Source organism: Urocampus carinirostris, chromosome 19, assembly GCF_059441175.1.
Source record: "Urocampus carinirostris isolate Australia breed hairy pipefish chromosome 19, RoL_Ucar_1.0, whole genome shotgun sequence".
Taxonomy (NCBI): Eukaryota; Metazoa; Chordata; class Actinopteri; order Syngnathiformes; family Syngnathidae; genus Urocampus; species Urocampus carinirostris.
This window is the reverse complement of record NC_142367.1, coordinates 23,040,999-23,060,965: the sequence shown is the minus strand read 5'-3', so window position 1 is coordinate 23,060,965 and position 19,967 is coordinate 23,040,999. Positions and strand designations below refer to the sequence as shown.

Here is a 19,967-nt window from a genome sequence, read left to right as displayed (position 1 = left end):
ATGGATGGATCAGTAGGTAGGTAGGTAGGTAGGTAGGTAGGTAGGTAGGTAGGTAGGTAGGTAGGTAGGTAGGTAGGTGGATGGATAGATGGATGGGTAGATGGGTCGATGGTTAGATGGATGGATCAGTAGGTAGGTAGGTGGATCGGTAGGTAGGAGGATGGATAAATGGATGGATGCATGAATGAATGGGTAGGTAGGTGGATGGTTAGATGGATGGATCAGTAGGTAGGTAGGTAGGTGGGTAGGTAGGTGGATGGATAGATGGATGAATGGATGAATGGGTAGGTAGGATGGATGGATGGATGAATGGGTAGGTAGGTGGATGGTTAGATGGATGGATCAGTAGGTAGGTAGGTAGGTAGGTAGGTGGATGGGTAGGAAGGTGAATGGTTAGCTAGGTGGATGGATAGATGGATGGATGAATGGGTAGGTAGGTGGATGGTTAGATGGATGGATCAGTAGGTAGGTAGGTAGGTAGGTAGGTGGATCGGTAGGTAGGTGGATGGTTAGATGGATGGATGGATGGATGAATGAATGGGTAGGTAGGTGGATGGTTAGATGGATCAGAAGGTAGGTAGGTAGGTAGGTAGGTAGGTAGGTAGGTGGATGGATAGATGGATGGATGGATGGATGGATGGATGAATGGGTAGGTAGGTGGATGTTAGATTGATGGATCAGTAGGTAGGTAGGTAGGTAGGTAGGTGGATGGGTAGGTAGGTGGATGGATAGATGGATGGATGAATGGGTAGGTAGGTGGATGGTTAGATGGATGAATCAGTAGGTAGGTAGGTAGGTAGGTGAATGGGTAGGTGAATGGATAGATGGATGAGTAGCTAGGTGGATGGTTAGATGGATGGATCAGTAGGTAGGTAGGTTTGTAGGTAGGTAGGTAGATAGGAAGGTAGGTAGGTGGATGGGTAGGTAGGTAGGTAGGAAGGTAGGTAGGTGGATGGGTAGCTAGGTGGATCAGTAGGTGGGTAGGTAGGTAGGTGGGTGGGTGGATGGATGGGTAGGTAGGTGGATGAATAGATGGATGGATGGATGAATGGGTAGGTAGGTAGATGGTTAGATGGATGGATCAGTATGGAGGTAGGTAGGTATGTGGATGGGTAGATGGATGGGTAGGTAGGAGGATGGATAGATGGATGGATCAGTAGGGAGGTGGGTAGGTAGGTAGGTAGGTAGGTAGGTAGGTGGATGAAGGATGGATGAATGGATTGGTTGGCGGGTGGATAGATGGGTAGGTAGGTGGATGGGTAAGTAGGTGGATGGATAAATGGATGGATGGACGGATACATGGGTAGGTAGGTGGATGGTTAGACGGATGGATCAGTAGGTAGGTAGGTAGATAGGTAGGTAGGTGGGTGCATGGACTTTTAAAGTTAGGTTGTGGTGATTGAAAAATGATATTGTAAAAATGTAAAAACAAAGAGTAATAATTTTCCGTCAAATCTTTGTGCTGTGTTTATCATAAATATATATACTAACTCAAGGAGTAGGGATTCGATTATTCCTGACATTTCCAAGCGAAAAGTATCGGTATCGGTCGATACCATCTTGTATTGATTTGGATCGATAGCAAAATCCCTCCCAAAAGACCCAGGGTCCAGTACCGGTCTGTGTCCCCAGGGTCTGCGGACCACTGATTCACAGGACGGTCTCCAGTTCCTTCACAGACAGGAACAGGTCTAGATCTCCATCTGCAGGGGCCAAAGTATCTTTAGACTCCTGGTTTTTCTTGCTAGCTCTGGCCTGCCTGACGAAAACCCCGCCGGGCCCCCCGGCCCCCGCCTTCTTCGCCGAGTTCTCGCATTCGGGGGCCGCGTACCTCGGCAGATGACTTTGCTGGTGGAGGCCGGCCTGGCGGGAGGGTCTGAGGCCGGCTCCCCCTCCTCCGGCGCGGTAGTTTGCGGCGGACGTGCAGACGCTGTGCGTGGTGGTAGCGTGAGAAGTCAAGCCCCCGTAGTAGCAACTGCCGCCGCCGTTACTGCTGGTGATCCTGGCTTTTTGTTTCAGGTCCAGGGCCAGGCTTCTTCGGAGCCACGCCTTCTTCACCTCCGCCTGCACCTGAAAGGGAAAAGCCCCTCGGTTATCGGGGTTAACGGAGACCGGAACCCCCCGAGAAAATCCGCACATCGCGTCGCACCTTCGTAAAAGCACCCGAGGGGCTAATTCACCTCGAGGGGACGTCATTACCGACTGAGAGTAAGCGTCTGTGACAAAATAACAACTATAGATCTACAAACAAAAACACAATTGCAATCGAATAAATGGTCTTTAAGTCTCAAGCCAGAAACGGAGACAGGACCCAATAGCGTTCTTTATTGAACTAGAGAGCAGCGCAGTACGACTTTGTCGTAGGCGGCGGGAAAACAGGTCGATGGCCGGGAAGGGGGAGCAAGAGCAGAAACAGGTCCAGAAACAGGTCGGCAACAGGTATCAGGCAGGAGAAAACAGGGCAGGAGAATGTCAGCTAGTACAGAGCTTGCCTAGCTGAAAGCATAGGTTCGCAGACAGTCTGACAGCTTCCTCTTGGAAGACAGGGGTTTAAAAGGAGTTCAACAGCCAATCAGATGTCGGCGCCAACAGGGCAGTCGCAGGTACCCTGAATTAGCAATCGTGACACTTTAATGTCATTATACAAAAGTGCAGCTGGAAAACAGGTCGATGGCCGGGACGGAGGAGCAAGGGCAGAAACGGGTCCAGAAAAGAGGTCGGCAACAGGTATCAGGCAGGAGAAAACAGGGCAGGAGAATGTCAGATAGTACAGAGCTTGCCTCGCTGAAAGCATAGGTTCGCAGACAGTCTGACAGCTTCCTCTTGGAAGACGGGGGTTTAAAAGGAGTTCAACAGCCAATCAGATTCCGTGGCTGTTGCAGTCGCAGGTGCCCTGAATTAGCAATCATGACACTTTAATGTCATTATACAAAAGTATAATCAGGTATCCTCAGATTGACCCAGGTCTCTGCAATGATTAAAATACAAGAGCCGTTTCCCCACAAATTGTAGCTTCATGTCATCTGTTTCTTGGGTAACTGATCTGGAGTCGGTGAGACACAAGACCAGGATGGGGGCATTAGGGATTCAGTGTCTTGCCCAAGGAGACTTTGACATATAACACGGGAATCGAACCTGCGATCTCTTGATCCCAAGACGAACGCTCTACCTCCTGAGCTAATGCCGCCCTTTATCTCTCTCCAACACGTTCTCCCTTGGTCCTTTTTCCATTTTTTTCCTTTTTCACTCTCTCCCTTTTTCTGTCTTCCCATGTCTTTTTTTAATCTAAATGTCTTTCTCTCCCTCTCCTTTCTTTTGTTCTCTTCTTTTCCTCCTACTCCTTTGCTTTACTTTTCCCTTTTTTTTTCTTGTAGTCTCTTTGTGCTTGCATTTTACTTTCTTTTTCTTTGATGTTTTTTCACTACTTTTTCTCTCTGTGTTTTCCCTTTTTCCTTGGTTTTTCGCTCTCTTTCTCTCGATCGTTCTGTCTTCCTGTGTCCTCTCGCTTTCTCTCTGTTTCTTATTCTTTACAATGTGCCGCCATACTCTGCAGTTTGTTTTGGCCACTAGTGCATCTAACCTGCGGTTTCACTAAGCATACACTAGGGGCCAATTTTGTTTGGAATGACGCAATGTTCAATAAACAAAAAGATGAAAAAAAAGTAACTTATTTGAAAAAAAAAGTCTTGGCGCCCCCTGCTGGACTACAGTGGTACTACAACTCCCAGCGTCACAGTGGCTCATGAATCAATCACCCGTCTTAACCGACTTCATCGATTCGTTGTTGCGGCCCTACCTCGCCGTTGCAGAAACAGTAGATGAAGGCCACAAAGAAGCCCTGGAAATACGAAATCGACAATCAAAACAGGAACGGAAAGGAGGAGATGGTTCGGGTCCGACCTGCGACGAGTTGAAAAACATCTCGTAGTGCATCTGGACTTGCCACAAGAGTCCAGAGACTTCGGTGTAGGGGAGCGCCATGAAGACCATGTAGTGGACCCCGAACAGGGGCATGAGCACCAGGGTGGACTTCAGGAGCTTCCTACCGAGAAAAGTGGGAGGGGTTAAGGGGGACCCGGTCTAGAACCAGGGTCTCGAACCCGCCGCCCCCCGGGAGGATGGTTTGAAGCCCCCCCACCCTAATAGGAAAGTTCAAAATTTTCCCGTTTTTTTGTCTTTTTTTGTTCCCTTTGAAAAGAAGAGAAATAAAAAAGGAAAAGAAAAAAGAGACAGAAAAAGAAAAGAAAAAAAGAGACAGAAAAAAAAAGAGGGCAAACAAGAAAGAGAAGCAGAGAAAAATGAAAAAATAAAAAATAGAGAAGAGAGAAATGCATTTTTTCTCCGTTTTTGTCTAACGCAAAGGAGAGGAATAAAAAAAGAATGAAAAGAAAAAAAGACAAAGAAAGAAAAAAACAGAAAAAAAATTATCATTTAAAAAAACGGAAAAATGAAAAGAAAAAAAAAGAAAACTGCATTTATTCACATTTTTGTTACTTTCGAAAAGAAAAGAAAAAAGTGAATAAAAAAAGAAAAGAGGGCAAACAGGAAAAAGAAGCAGGGAAAAATGAAAAAATGAAAAAGTGAAAACAAGAGAAAAGAGAATTGCACTATTTTTTCCGCAACTAATTACTTTTGAAAAGAAGAGGAATGAAAAAAGGAAAGAAAAAAAAGAAATTAAAAAAAAAAAGAATTAGGACAAAAATAGAAAAAGGGAGGAGAAAATGAGAAAAGAAAAAAGAAAAAGAGAAATGAAAGGTAAAAAGGAAGAAAATTACAATTTTCCCTGTTATTTTGTCTCACGCACCATCTTTCCTTAGAAAAGAAGAGAAATAAGAAAAGAAAAAAGAGATGAAAAAGAAAAACAAGTCAAAAATAGAAAAAAAACCCTGAGAAAAATGAAAAAAAAAGATAAAAAGGGAAATGAAAAGTAAAAAGGAAGAGAATTGCATTGCTTTCCGTTTTTGTCTAACGCACCTTATTACTTTTGAAAAGAAGAGGAATAAAAAGAGAAGGAAGAAAATAAAAAAGATTTTAAAAAGATAATAAAAACGGAGAAAACATTTCTCATTAAAAAAAATTGAAAAATATAAAGAAAAAAGGAAGAAAATTGCATTTATTCCTGTTTTTCTCTCGTGCACCTTGTGACTTTTGAAAAGAAGAGGAATAAGAAAAGAAAAAGGATAAAAGATTAAAAAAAGGAGAAGGACAAAAATGAAAAAAAACAACAGAGAACATGAAAGAAAGAAAAAAGAAAAATAGAGAAATGAAAAGAAAAAAGGAAGAGAATTTATTTTTTTCCCCGTTTTTTTGTCTCAAGCACCATGTTTCCTTAGAAAAGAAGAGAAATAAGAAAAGGAAAAAGAAAAGAAAAGAGATAAAAAAGAAAAACAAGTCAAAAATAGAAAAAAGCACAGAATAATGAAAAATGATAAAAGGGGAAATGAAAAGTAAAAAGGAAGAGAATCTCATTGCTTTCTGTTTTTGTGTAACGCACCTTATTACTTTTGAAAAGAAGAGGAATAAAAAAGAAGAAAAGAAAAAGAGATTAAAAAGAAAAAAAAGAAAAAAAAAGAAAAAAACCGGAGGAAAACATTTTAAAAAATAGAGAAATGAAAAGAAAAAAGGAAGAGGATTGCAATTATTCCTGTTTTTCTCTGGTGCACCTTGTTACTTTTGAAAAGAAGAGGAAAGAAAAAGAAAATAAAAAATATTAAAGAAAGAAGAAAAAGGACAAAAATGAAAACTCAAAAAGAAAAATAGAGAAATTAAAAAAAGGAAGAGAATTTAAATTGTTTTCAGTTTTTGTTTACCGCACCTTATTAGTTTTGAAAATAAGAAAAAGGAAAAAGAAAAGAGAGATTAAAAAAGAGAAAAGAAAAAGGACAAAAAACTGAGAAAATGAGAAAGCAAAGAGAAAAAGAAAAAGAAAAAAAGGAAAAAAATTGCATTTTTTTCCCGAATTTTTATCTTTTTGTTTTTAATTCCTTTTCTATCTTTCTTTCATTTTCCCTATTTTCTTTTCGCTCTCCCTCTCACACTTTTCTTTTTATTCCCCGATTTCCTTTTTTTGCCACTCTTTCTTCCTCCTATTTTTTATTCTTCCAAAAACATAATTTTTCCTTCTTTTTGTCTTTCCTTAATTAAGTCTGGTGACAAATTCATTCTCTCTAGTTTGTAATCATCCTTCATTTTTACTTGCACTCTAGTGGACAAGTATAAAACACTGTCCCTTTAAGAACAGCGCCATTTTTGTGGAAAAACTTATTTGACCCGACCAATGGATCTTGAGACCCCTGCTCTCGAACGTGAAGGGGTTCATACCGATATTGTTGCCGTGGATCCAGTTTTCCAGTTTTGGTTTCCCACAATTTGGAGGCCAAAACGCGGATGATGTTGACAAAAAGCAGGAAATTCACCTGCAGGAGAGCAAACGTCCACGTAAATGCCTCATGCGCATTGCCATATTGATATCTGTTTAGCCAATCGCTCCATCTTCCTTACGACAATGGCCGCCAGAATTGGAACTTGATAAATCCACTTCAGGTTTCCAGCGCTGATGTCCCAACACCTGTAGAAAGTGAAGAAGTTGTCTCCAGATCTATTCCAGTTCTGGACTATCGAGGTCGGACTCACTGTGTGTCCGCCAGGGACGCCCGGACGCTGACCCAAATGGACACGAACAAAGCCGGGACCCCTGAAATCAAAACCGGGGAAATTGGTGCCCCGGGCGAGGGATCTTCTTAAACCCCTGGGAATGAGCAAAGTTACCCCAGCCGATGATGGTGAGCGCCCACAGGTAGTTCTTGTCGGAGAGAAAGGCCATGAAGATCAGGCTGTGGAGGTAAAGACCTTCCACCAAAATCCAGTAGTGATTGGTTGCCAGGAAGTAGAGGAACAAGGTGACGGCCACTTTGCAGCCAGCCTAAAAACACAAAAAAGGCGGGTTTTGAAAAATAATTTCAGATCCATTATCCCCCCGTCTCATATTGCTGCGTGCGCGGGCTTCAAGGGCACATTTATGGAAGGTCTGGCAACTCTCGTTTGCCGTTTTGTCCATCAAAAAGTGAACTGTAAGTGGTGAGTTGTGATCTATTATCCCAAATTTTGCTGCAAGCTCAGGCCAGCAGAATAAATTAAATGCACGGTTGTGGCTGCAATCCGTTATCCCCTATCATATATTGTTGCAAGCAGGGGCCGGCAGAGTCCATTTTTTTCGGGCATGGCGGCTCTTTTTTGTCATTTTATCCACGAAAAAGTGAACGGTACTCGAGGGGCCAAGATCTATTATCCCAGAATTTGCATATTGCTGCAAGCTCAGGCCAGCAGAGCGCCATTTTGTTCGGGCCTGGCAACTCTTTTTTGTCCTTATTTCCATCTAAAATGTAATGTACAATTGTGGCCATTATCCCCAATCATATATTGCTTCAAACAGAGGCTGGCAGAGTCCATTTTTTTTCGGGAATGGCGGCTCTTTTTTGTCATTTTATCCACCAAAAAGTGAACTGTACTCAAGGGGCCGCAATCTATTATCCCAGATTTTGCATAATGCTGCAAGCTTGGGCCATTTTTTGCGGTTTTGTCCACCAAAACGTAAACTGTAAACATGCAGCTGCGTACCATTGTCTTAGATTGCATATAACTGCAAGCAGGGGGCAGCACAGTCCATTTTTGTCGGGCCTGGCGGCTTCAAAATGCACGGTTGTGGCTGCAATCCATTATCCCTGATCGAATATAACTGCGAGTGGGTGCCAGCAGAGCGCATTATTGTCAGGTCTGGCACTTTTTTGCTGTACTGTCTACCGAAAATGAACAGCACTTGTGGGGCCTCAATCCATTTTCCCCAATCACATATTGCTGCGAGCGAGGCCTGGCGGAGTCCATTTCTGTCGGGCCTGGTGGCTTTGAAATGCATGGTTGTGGCTGCAATCCATTATTCTAGATTGAATTGTTAGGTCTGGCAGCACTTTTTTTGCTGTACTGTCTACTGGAAATGAACAGCACTTGTGGGGCCACAATCCATTATCCCCAATCACATATTGCTGCGAGCGAGGCCTGGTGGAGTCCATTTCTGTCGGGCATGGTGGCTCTCTTCTGCCGTTCTGTCCAGCAAAACAGTAAAGCGTACTCCTACGGCCGTGATCCTTTATCCCTGATCTCATATTACTGTGAGCAGAGAGATGTTACCATGTGGTTTCCTCCCGGCACTCTGGTTTCCTCCCACTTTCCAAAAACATGCATGTCAGGTGAATTGGCCGGTCCAAATTGTCCCTAGGTGTGAATGAGTGAGTGAGTTGTCTGTCTCTATGTGCCCTGTGATTGGCTGGAAACCAGTCCAGGTTGTCCCCTGCCCACTGCCCGAAGATAGCTGGGATGGGCTCTAGCTCCCCCGCGACCCTACTGAGGATAAGCGGTGCAGATAATGGATGGATGGATGTTACCATGTGCTGCTTCTGTCCCAGTGGCTCGGCTTCGGCACCCTCGCCGGTGACAGAGTAGAGCACCGCATCCTTCACAAAGATGCTAACAGCTCGGCATATGAAGGACGAGAATAGGTGCACGTGGATGTAGTTGCGGGTGCAGTGGAGTCTTCTGGATATACGGTATATCGGAATACAGAATTGCTGTTAATTCGGAAACTATATACTGCGAATACTGTCTAAGATGTAGCTTACTTGAAGTAGCATAGGATGAAGACTGCCACCAGGAGAGATGCCAGAGAGATGGAGTAGCCAACGGTGTACATTAGATGCAGTCTTTCAAACACCTTCTGCAAAATAATGTTCCTTGAATCAAAAAAGGTTGAAAAAACACGCCCTCCCCTCCTGAATTCGGTGTTTTTTGCATATTCCTCACTCACAAAGGTGTCAAACTTAGGTTAAGGTCAGTGTTTATGACTCCACAATAAGAAATACACTGGCCAAAAATGGCATCCATAGGAGAGTTCCTAGATGAATACCACACTAAAGAACACAAAGTCTCACATTTGCTGAAAAGCATCTTGATTATCCTCAAGACTTCTGAAAAAACAGCTGGCGAGAAAATGACACAGCAAAAGAAAAATGAAAATAATGCCAATCGTGAAGCATGGTGGTGGGAGTGTGATGGACTGGGGCTGCTTTGCTGCCTCAGGACCAGGACAACTTGCTGTGGATGACAGAATCATGAATTCTGGTGTTTACCAGCAGATCATGAAGGAGAACATCCAGCCAGCAGTTGGTTCCCTTAAACTCAAGCCTTCTTGTGATATGCAGTAGTACAACGATCTGAAACACACCTCAAAATGTAGGTTCCGGAGTAGCCAAGTGAAAGTCTGGATTAAAATCTAATTGAGGTTTGACCTTGATGTCATTATTACCGATTTGAATCACCTGTGCCGGCTCATTCGGCTCCCTGTCCCTTTTTAATCCCAGTCCTGTCACTCTCCGTTTGTCAGTCCGTCTGCGAACCTCTGTTGTGACAAGGCAAGCCTTTTTGACCCCGACTCCCGCCTGTCCCATTTTAGCACCCGTTTTTACACCTGCCCGTTCCTGATTTCCCCGTTTGTCCCGGCTTACGACTCGTTTTTGATCCCAACCACGTCTGCTCTCCTGTCCCGGCTTACGACCCGTTTCTGACCCCGACCACGTTTTTGCTCTCCTGTCCCGGCTATCGACCTGTTTTTTCGTCCCTGACACCGCCATCGCCCGCTACGGAAGATCCACTTCCGTGTTTGGAATCAAAATCGATTGCAAGAGCGACTTGCTTCCCACGTCCAGCGAGCACCAGATCCTGGGTGCAGCCCTTCCTCTTTCTTTCAATAAAACTTGTTCAAATATTCAAATATTTGCTGGGATTGGCTGATGCTATACTTACTCATGCTAGCTGTAACCACTGTCAGTGATGAGTTGGGCTGGCGCAGCTATGCCAGCCCAAATATTTACTGGGATTGGCTGATGATATGCTTACTTATGCTAGCTGTAAACACTGATTGGTCAATGCTAACTGCTTCTTGCTTACAAATTATGCTAACAGATACTGCCTAACAGTTAAGTATAGACAATTTATGCTAACAGCTACATGCTGAAAAAACTATCATAATATCTAATTGTTATAGCTCCATACTAACTGCTACATGCTAACTGCTTCATGCTAACAAATTATGCTAACGGATACGTGCTAACTGCTACTTTCTTAAAAATTATGCAATTGGGTCCAGATTCCATTCTGGTCATGACACTTAAACAGGTAGTTCATGCTAGAAAACCCTTGAATATGGCCGATTTGAAACAAATCTGCAAAGAAGAATGGGCCAAAATTCCTCCAAAGAAAGACTTATCACCAATTGAATGTTTTATTTTTGTTATGCTACCAAAGGTGACTCAACTCGCTACTATGTTTAGGGGTAAGTAAGGTACCTTCTTACCAGGGTTTTTTAACTTGATTACTTTCAATTACTTTTGGATTACTCCAATACCAATACCTACTTCTTCCTGAGTCCTGTAATTTGCCGACAAGTAGGTGGTGCACTCGCTGTAGTTGGCCCACGTCCGGTTGATGATGGACACTTGCTCCCAGTTCCCCGAAGCGTCACATTGGCGATAGGCCCGACCTGGAAAGGGACGGGGACATCAACCCCAGGTCGAACAAAGAACACGGTTCCTCTTTCCACCTCCGTGGTTGAAGTCGTAGATGTATTCGGGACATCCGACCGACACCAGTTGACCGGCGCAGCTCTTCGGCCAGCAGATGATGCCGTCCCACTCCGGGATGCAGTCGCCTTCTTTACGGCGTGTCCAGGAAGGAAAACCCCAGGAGGAAAATGAAAACGGTTTTGGGAATTAAATATCAAAATGTAGCGTTTACCTAATTGTTCAAAGGAGTTATCTGACTCTATTAATCAAACACAACCTACATTCAACAACAATTTATGCGCGCTCGTTTCTTGAGGGAAAAATGAACAGGAAAGACGACATTTTCACACGTTGTGACAAAGCAAGCCTTTTTGACACCGACTCCCGCCTGTCCTGTTTTTGCACCTGTTTTTCCATCTGCCTGTTCCTGATCTCCCTGTTTGTCCCGGCTTACGACTCGTTTTTGATCCCAACCACATCTACTCTTCCGTCCAGGCTTACGACCTGTTTCTGACCCCGACCACGTTTTTGCTCTCCTGTCCCTACTATAGACCTGTTTTTCCGTCCTTGGGCCCAGATTCCGTTCCATCAGGGCAGATTTAATTTCCTTAACAATTTAACTAAGTGTACTCCATCGAAAAGGGCCGAATTAGCGACGTTTTGGGTCTGTGGGAAGCCTTCTTCTGAAGTCCTTTAGCTTTCTCTGATTGGCCATCTTCTCCCCGCATAATGGTGTGCCGGCTCCTCCCATGGGCATGCCAAGGAAGCCCCCTGGGCTTCACCATCTCATAGACAAGCGTCCCGATGTCTGCGTTTCTCAAAACAACGCCTGCCATTCTCGGTCAGAGTCCTGTTATCAACATCCATCCATCTGCACCACTTATCCTCAGTAGGGTCGCGGGGGGTGCTGGAGCCCATCCCAGCAATCATCGGGCAGTGGGCAGGGGACACCCTGAACTGGTTGCCTGCCAATCGCAGGGCACACAGGGACAGACAACTCGCTCGCTCATTCACACCTAGGGACAATCTGGACCGGCCAATTCACCTGAAATGCATGTTTTTGGAATGTGGGAGTGCCCGGAGGAGAACATACAAACTCCGCACAGGAAGTCTGGTAGCTGGATTTGAACCCATGACCTCAAAACTGTGCCGCACACGCGCTAACCACTGCGCCGCCGTGCTGCCCCCTGTTATCAACAGAACTAGACTAGATTTGGAACAGCCTGACCTGTCATTGAACTTAAGCCTACTCAGTGAAAATCTTCATTGCATTATGAGTCAATGGTATAAAATCCTTTACAGTCAAATGTATAAAATCCTTCAACGGGCATACTGATGTTATCGAAGTACGTAAAAATGACGTGTGATATTTTGAGATGATTTTCTGGGTTTTAAGCCAAGAAACCAAGGAACTAAAATTACCAGGGATTCCAAAGTACAACCTATAATCCAGGGCTCCCTAATTGGGGCGGCTGTAGGTCAGGAGGTAGAACATTTGTCTTGAGACCAAATGTCACAGGTTCGATATCCTCAGAGTTAAATGTCAAAGACACTGAACCCCCAATGCCTTAGAAGCAAGCATAAACATGTTGCCCGCAAATGGTGTGTGAGTGTGTGTGTGAATGGGTACGAGTGAAGGTCTTCAGTGACTTGAAAAGCGATGTATTCAGTGAAGAAAATAAGTATTTAAACTCTCAGGTATTTTGCTATCACCCCATTTAGAAATCACGGAGGGGTCTTAAATTTTCATCACAGGTGCATGTCCACTGTGAGAGAGATAAACTAAAAAGAAAAATCCAGAAATCACAATGGATGATTTTGTAATGATTTATTTGTGAGATACAGCTGCAAATAAGTATTTGAACACCGGAGAAAATGAACTGCTATCCAGTATCCATCCCTTCCCCCCATTTTATATGATTTTCCTTTATTTTCTTCTTCTTTTGTTTGTCTTTTTTTGGTTGATGTATTATTTTCTTTTCTTTTTTCAGTTTTCAGACTGGCCTCAACATCTGTTGTAGCCTGGTCATCCTGGAAGGAGGACTACCTCATGTGCGGTCCCTTCCAAGGTTTCTTCATTTTCCGCAAGCTGAGGTTTTTGAGTTTTTCCTTGCCCTCATGTAGGTTTTAGATCAGGGGATGGTGTGATAATAGTCTGTAGTTTGCAATAATCTGTGGTCTGCGCATCCCTTTGAGACTCTTTGTTATTAAGGGCTATCCAAATAAACATGACATGACTTGAGGTTTTTGAGTTTTTCCTTGGGGATGGTGTCATTATAGTCTGTAGTTTGCAATAGTCTGTGGTCTGTACAGCCTTTATAGAGTGTCCCTTCTCAAGGTTTCTTCATTTTCTTCATGTTGAAGTTTTTGAGTTTTTCCTTGCCCTCATGTCGGTTGTAGATCAGGGGATGGTGTCATAATAGTCTGTGGTTTGCAATAGTCTGTGGTCTGTGCAGCTTTTTGAGACTGTCCCTTCTCAAGGTTTCTTCATTGTCTTCATTCTGAGGTTTTGAGTTTTTCCTTGCCTTCATGTAGGTTTAGATCAGGGGATGGTGTCGTAATAGTATATAGTTTGTAATAGTCTGTGGTCTATAGGCCCTTTGAGACTCCTTGTGATTAAGAGCATCACAAATAAACATGAGTTTACTTGAGGTTTTTGAGTTTTTCCTTGCCCTCATGTCGGTTTTAGATCAGGGGATGGTGTCATAATAGTCTGTAGTTTGCAATAGTCTGTGGTCTGTACAGCCCTTTTAGACTGTCCCTTCTTAAGGTTTCTTCATTTTCTTCATGTTGAGGTTTTTGAGTTTTTCCTTGCCCTCATGTTGGTTTTAGATCAGGGGATGGTGTCATTATAGTCTGTGGTTTGCAATAGTCTATGGTCTGTGCAGCCCTTTGAGACTCCTTGTGATCAAGGGCGTCACAGATAAACAGGACTTGACTTGACTGGACAATACCCTTTAAAACTTCTAATGAAAGACACCATACAATTGGTTTAAAAACAAATAGTTTTTCCATCCGTGACGGGTTCAAATGCATCACGAAAACGAAAACAATCTCTCGGCTCATCTGCATTTTCACTTGACACCAATGAAAAACGTCTGGCCTTTATCTGAGCTTCACCGGGTTCGCCGGATATGACCCGCAATACATCACCGCCGCAATAACCGCGCTCTCCGATGGAGCCTTCAACCTCCCCCGACCTTCGTTCGATTCCGCCGACAACCCGAAACAATTACCGTCATTTGCATTTGGTAAATGACAAATTTTAATTACCTTGCACGAGGGCCATTTGCGACCGGACGCTGTTCTCGCATTTGTCGCGAGCACCAATCAGCACAAAGATCTGCTCGTCACGCGTGATGACGTCGTCCGAGTCCACCTGGACGGAAAATAGACGTTGCCTGTCAGATCGTGGAGAGAATTTAACACTTTCCGCTATGTGTGATATTCCGGGCAGGATTTTTTGGGGTGGGAGGAAAGGGTTGACGCCCACCCCAGAAATGCTCGGCTTGTAAATCGTTTGTAAGGGGAATTTGGGGAATTCTGCGTGTCTATTTAGTCTCTCACGTCCTGCACACTAGCTTTTTCACTTTACACTTTAGTAATCGCAAGGCAAATCAAGATTTAGATGTAAAAATGGATGGTGACTGAACAGCCCACATCTTTGGCAACCATACAAGTAGGGTTACCTTCTTCAAGAAGTTTGACGATCCTGTCTTTGGTCTCAAGAGACATCTCTCTGGTTGGAGCCAATCCACTTAGTCCAGGACCCATCCAAGGTGTGATAAGCTTAAAAAACACTTCTACTCTATAGCATATGAATAACCTATATTTTATGTTGATAATATCTGTGTATTATTTGCCCTCATGTAGGTTTTAGATCGGGGATGGTGTCATAATAGTCTTTGGTTTGCAATAGTATTTGATATGTGCAGCCCTTTGAGACTCTTTGTGATTAAGGGCCAAACAAATAAACGTGACTTAAGGTTTTTGAGTTTTCCCTTGCCTTCATGTAGGTTTTAGATCAGGGGATGGTGTCATAATAGTCTTTGGTTTGCAATAATCAGTGGTCGGTACAACCCTTTGAGACTCTTTGTGATTAAGGGCCAAACAAATAAACATGACTTGACTTAGCTTGGTGCTGCAATAGACATTGTATCAGAAATTAAGTATTTAGGGGTCATCATAGACAATAAATTAAGCTGGAAAACACACATCCCACACATACAAACTCAAGTATCTAAAAGCATTTCAATAATGAATAAAGCCAAATTCACTTTAAACTATAATGCAAAGGTGAGAACCACCAGGAAAAGTATGTGTGTGTCTGTGTGCGGAGTCAAACTTTGGAACAATTTACAAGACGAGATCAAACGATGTCCAACTATTCACCTGTTCAAATTTAAATACAAAAAATATGGGGTATGAACGATACGAGAGATTGGGAATAGTGCGGGGGTTTAAAAAGAGACAGGCAGCCAATCAGTGTCAGTAATCATGACAGTTTTCCTACTCTCTCTGCTTTCAATTGCAAAATCCTTTTCAAGTCAGACCAGTTGAGAACCAATGCTCTAAAACATTGTCACTTCCTGCCCCCGACCACCGCCAAAGACAAACACCAGCAGGAAATTTCAGCTCGTCCACCATTTTGAACCAACTAGGGTAAACTGTCAGCTCCTCCGGGAGATTTTGAAGAGCTGCCTCATGGTGTTGCGAAATAGTTGAGAGAAGACGCGGTATGTCACGATGCCCCGCCAGGCCCTTTGCGTCCCGCCGCCCGAACCGGAAGGGCTCCACGGAATCCTAACTCATTTTTTATGTTTCTTTGAGGTTCGAAGTTGTCTCGCTTCACTTGCACAAATGTTAGCTCGGCCACCAGCAGGCGATGACTATTAAACCTCTATTTGTTCTGAAAACACTGGATTCCGACAAAGGATCCAAGATGGTTGTACGTCACAGGAAAAAGTCTAGGAGCCCAAAAGACACATTTCATCAGGCGGCCCATTGGAAACAAAACTGCCAGTAGGTGAATTTGGCTTCCCTTCGGAATGTCGAGCGGGTAACATTTGTTTTGAGAACTCGGACTCTCGGCCCAAGTCAATACAGAAATATTGGGAAATGCAATAGCGCTAGTGGGGCTCGCGTGGTGATTCCTGGAAGAAGCTTTCCTGAGAATGCTCGATAAGAAAATGATGTTTCGAAACACTCCTGCTTGTGAAGTCCCCAAATTTAAAAATGATATGTTTAAATAATATATATATATACCACAGCCATGTCCCCCTAGTGGGAGGTGGCTAGAGTCATTTCTGACTCTTTTTGGGAGATTGATTTAGAGGAGGGGGTTCCCAGCCCCCTCGCTCAACCCAACTGAGGTGTTGGGAGTCATTAGGTGAGCAAAGCCCCCAATTCCAACCCCTAATGCTGAACGCCAAGCAGGGAGGCAACGGGTACCAATGTTTAAGTCTTAGGTATGACTCGGCCGAGGCTTGAACCACAACCTCCCAGTCTCGGGGCGTGCGCCATATCCCCAAGGCCACCGAGCCGGTGGGGCAGCAAGGCGGCGCAGTGGTTAGCGCGTGTGCGGCACAGTTCTAAGGTCTTGGGAACCTCCTGTGTGGGTTCAAATCCAGCTACCGGACTTCCTGTGTGGAGTTTGTATGTTCTCCCCGTGCTTGCGTGGGTTTTCTCCGGGAACTCCGGTTTCTTCCCACATTCCAAAGACATGCATTTCAGGTGGATTGGCCGGTCCAAATTGTCCCTAGAAGAGAATGGGCGAGTTGTCTGTCCCTGTGTGCCCTGCGATTGGCTGGCAACCAGTTCAGGGTGTCCCTTGCCCACTGCCCGATGATTGCTGGGATGGGCTCCAGAACCCCCGCAACCCTACTGAGGATAAGCGGTGCAGCTAATGAGATGAGACGTTTAAATAATGTATTGTATTGTTCTAACGCCCTCTGGCGGCCAAATTTGGACACTGCAGCTCCTGATCCCTGACCATTCCAAGCAGCCCAATCCAATCCCCATTTTGTTTCTTCTTCTCAGAAAAATTATGGAATTGAGTGGCTTACTATCGCGCAGTTCAAGTTTTGCACAGCATCCATGGAAATAGTCCCGGTGGCCATTTTTTTTTCACAAACGCAAACTATTTTGAATTTTTAGGCAGATGGCGCCATGTTGAACTTTGGGGGGGGCAAAGGTGGCTAGGCTGTCATCGCTAATGGAGATCGGTGAGGGAAAGCAGACCCCGGGTCTTCTTCTGACGTTGCGGGTTAGAGCTGGAGTGATATATGTTGCTTTTGTCATTTGGCGCTCGTTACTCGGATATTTGGCCAGGAAAAATCAAAACAACACGGGAAAAAATATATATTTGAATCAACTTAAAAATAAGAAAATGATGCCACAATTTAGCGACTGGAGTTAATCCCTGAATCTCAATTCGAGTTGTTTTTTTTCATATCTTTGCTGAGCGACCGCCATGTTTCCTAGAAACAAAAACAGTTCACACTGCTCCGTGAAAATTTTCATACTCAGCCCAATGTCGAAAGTGCTATTTCTTCTGCTGAGGAACAAATGTTTGATTCATAGCAAAAAAACTTGTTTGGATTTGTAAAAAAAAAACGATGGTTTGAAATTATAGAAGGGATAAAATATGAATTTACCAGTAAAAATTAAAGTTCTGTTTTTACTGCTATTTTGCTCAGTTTGTGATTATTTTATTGTATTTTTTGCGCATTCTTCAATATAGGTGTCACCAACATGGGTCGTAGTGTCAGGACCAGAACGGAGACAGGACCCACTTGCGTTACGTTTCGCTCAAGTTTTATTGGAAGAAAGGGAAGGGTTGCACCCAAGATCCGGTGATCGCTGGGCGCGGGAAGAAGGTCGCTCTGGAAGCGGAAGTGCGACTTCCGTGGCGAGCGATGGCCGTGTCGGGAACAGAAAAACGGGTCAGTAGCCGGGACAGAGAGCAAAAACGTGGTCGGGGTCGGAAACGAGTTGTAAGCCAGGAGTGGAGAGTAGACGTGGTCGGGGACAAAAAGGTTGAAATCCGGGACGGGAGAGTAGACGCGGTCAGGATCAAAAACAGGTCAAAGCCGGGGAACAGACGGGAGCAACAAACAGGTGGGAGTCGGGGTCGATAAAAGCTTGCCTAGAGTAAAACTGAGGTTTGTAGACGTACTGACAACAGGTGACAGAAAGCAGTGGGTTTAACTAGTGACAGGGAGCCAATCAGATTCCAAGGCAGTTGGCGCCAAAGGAGCGGGCACAGGTGCCTCACATCGGTAATCATGACACATTGAGATTTTCTAGGGAATTTGATTTGGCGTTGAAAATCATTGACGAGATCAGTGTCTCCAAATACGAGATCGATTCCTCCCAAAAATATTTTTAAGAATGAGCATATAACTGAAATGATTTATTGCCTCATACAGGGAAGATGATTTAAGGCAGGGGTCTCCAAGGTGGTGTCCGTGGGCACCCGTTAGCCCCCTAAAACTTTTTGAGTAGCCCGACTGGTTCTGAAGATATATAATTTCTTTTTGTGATTTTCCTTGATTTTTTTTTCTAACTGGCATGTGTTCAGTAGTTGAATGAGCCTATTTTAACCTCTAATAATCACAACCTGGTAATAACATGGTAAAAACCTAGTAATAACATGTTATTTCAGAAACGCATACCAAACTGGGTGCCCTTTGAGCCAATCAGTCACAAAAACGTAGCTCTCAGCTTCAAAAAGGTTGGCGACGCCTGTTTTAAAGGTTCTATTAATTGCACCCTGGTAATAACGTCAAAATAACATAGTAATAACCTGGTATGTTATTTTTGAAATGCATAGAAAACTGGTTGCTTTTTGTACTCACCAGAGCAAAAAAAACTCAGAAAAGTTGTGGACCCTTGCTACAATATAAAACACAATTTTATAGAATATAATTTTATAGAATAGAATAGAATTCAATACGATACACTAGAATAGAATTGAATTGAACAGGGGCAGCACGGCAGCGCAGTGGTTAGCGCATGTACGGCACAGTTCATGTCATGGGAACCTCTTGCGTGGGTTCAAATCCAGCTCCAGACTTCCTGTGCGGAGTTTGTATGTTCTCCCCGTGCTTGCGTGGGTTTCCTCCGGGCACTCCAATTTCCTCCCACATTCCAAAAACATGCGTTTCAGGTGAATTGGCCGGTACAAATTGTCCCTAGGTGTGAATGAGCGAGTGAGTTGTCTGTCCCTGTGTGCCCTGCGATTGTCTGGCAACCAGTTCAGGGTGTCCCCTGCCCACTGCCCGATGATTGCTGGGATGGGCTCCAGCACCCCCGCGACCCTACTGAGGATAAGCGGTCCAGCTGATGAGATGAGAATTGAACAGAAAACAGAATAGAATACAATTCAATAGAATAGAATAGAATAGAATTCAACATGATAGAATAGAATACAATTGCATATGATAAACTACACTACACTAGAATAGAATAGAATAGAATTGAATCGAACAGAAAACAGAATAAAATAGAATACAATTCAATACCATACACTAAAATAGAATAGAATAGAATAGAATTCAACACGATAGAATAGAATACAATTGCATATGATACACTACACTAGAATAGAATAGAATAGAATTGAATCGAACAGAAAACTGAATAAAATAGAATACAATTCAATACCATACACTAAAATAGAATAGAATAGAATAGAATATGAAATGAAATGAAAACAATAGAATTGAATTGAAAACAGAATAGAATACAATAGAATAGAATAGAATAGAATAGAATTCAACACGATAGAATAGAATAGAATAGAATTCAACACGATAGAATAGAATAGAATACAATTCAATACGATACACTAGAATAGTGTGAGATGTGAGAATAGAATAGAATAGAATTCATTATGATACAGTACAATAGAATAGGGCCAAAAAAATGAACAGGAATTTTTAGTTTTTCCTTTCCGTCATGTAGGTTTTAGATCAGGGGATGTTGTCATAATAGTCTGTAGTTTGCAATAGTCTTTAATCTGTGCAGCCCTTTGAGACTCTTTGTGATTAAGGGCTATAGAAATAAACATGACTTGACTTGTCAATCACTGATATGAGACAAAGTGTGTGTACTTACCATTCCTGTCACTGGTATTACGCCATGAAGAAAGAACAAAAAAGCCAGTCCGAGCCGGGGCAACATCTCGTCTTTCATAGCGTGAACTTCAAGTTCGATGATTTTCCATGTGAAATCTCATTTTTCCCCGGAAATCACATCCCAAAATTCTAACCTCCAGCAATTAACGGTCCCTTTCATCCACCGTGGTTGTTGAGATGATGATCTTGCCGTGCATGGCTCTGTGGACACAATGAG

At 43.5% G+C, this 19,967-nt stretch overlaps 1 protein-coding gene across 1 annotated transcript; it reads right to left on the bottom strand.

Annotated features, from left to right (window-relative positions):
• Positions 1 to 1,650: 1,650 nt before the first annotated feature.
• pth3r (parathyroid hormone 3 receptor) lies at positions 1,651 to 19,808 on the bottom strand. The gene is made up of 13 exons (XM_088323530.1): positions 19,731 to 19,808; positions 13,884 to 13,989; positions 10,649 to 10,759; positions 10,464 to 10,588; positions 8,673 to 8,767; positions 8,439 to 8,589; positions 6,769 to 6,922; positions 6,634 to 6,694; positions 6,502 to 6,568; positions 6,322 to 6,416; positions 3,901 to 4,042; positions 3,797 to 3,838; positions 1,651 to 2,070 (listed from the first exon to the last, which is right to left on the bottom strand). The coding sequence occupies exons 1-13, from the start codon at positions 19,806 to 19,808 to the stop codon at positions 1,651 to 1,653; spliced, it is 1,647 nt and encodes a 548-aa protein (XP_088179656.1).
• Positions 19,809 to 19,967: the final 159 nt, after the last annotated feature.

Bases quoted from the DNA above. Each gene is read 5' to 3' on its own strand.
- pth3r (XM_088323530.1), bottom strand. From the start codon at position 19,808: ATGAAAGACGAGATGTTGCCCCGGCTCGGACTGGCTTTTTTGTTCTTT. The intron at 8,590-8,672 runs GTAAGCTACATC...CCGTATATCCAG, and splicing joins TTCATCCTATGCTACTTCAA to AAGACTCCACTGCACCCGCA. The intron at 6,569-6,633 runs GTGAGTCCGACC...CACTTTCTACAG, and splicing joins GCGTCCCTGGCGGACACACA to GTGTTGGGACATCAGCGCTG.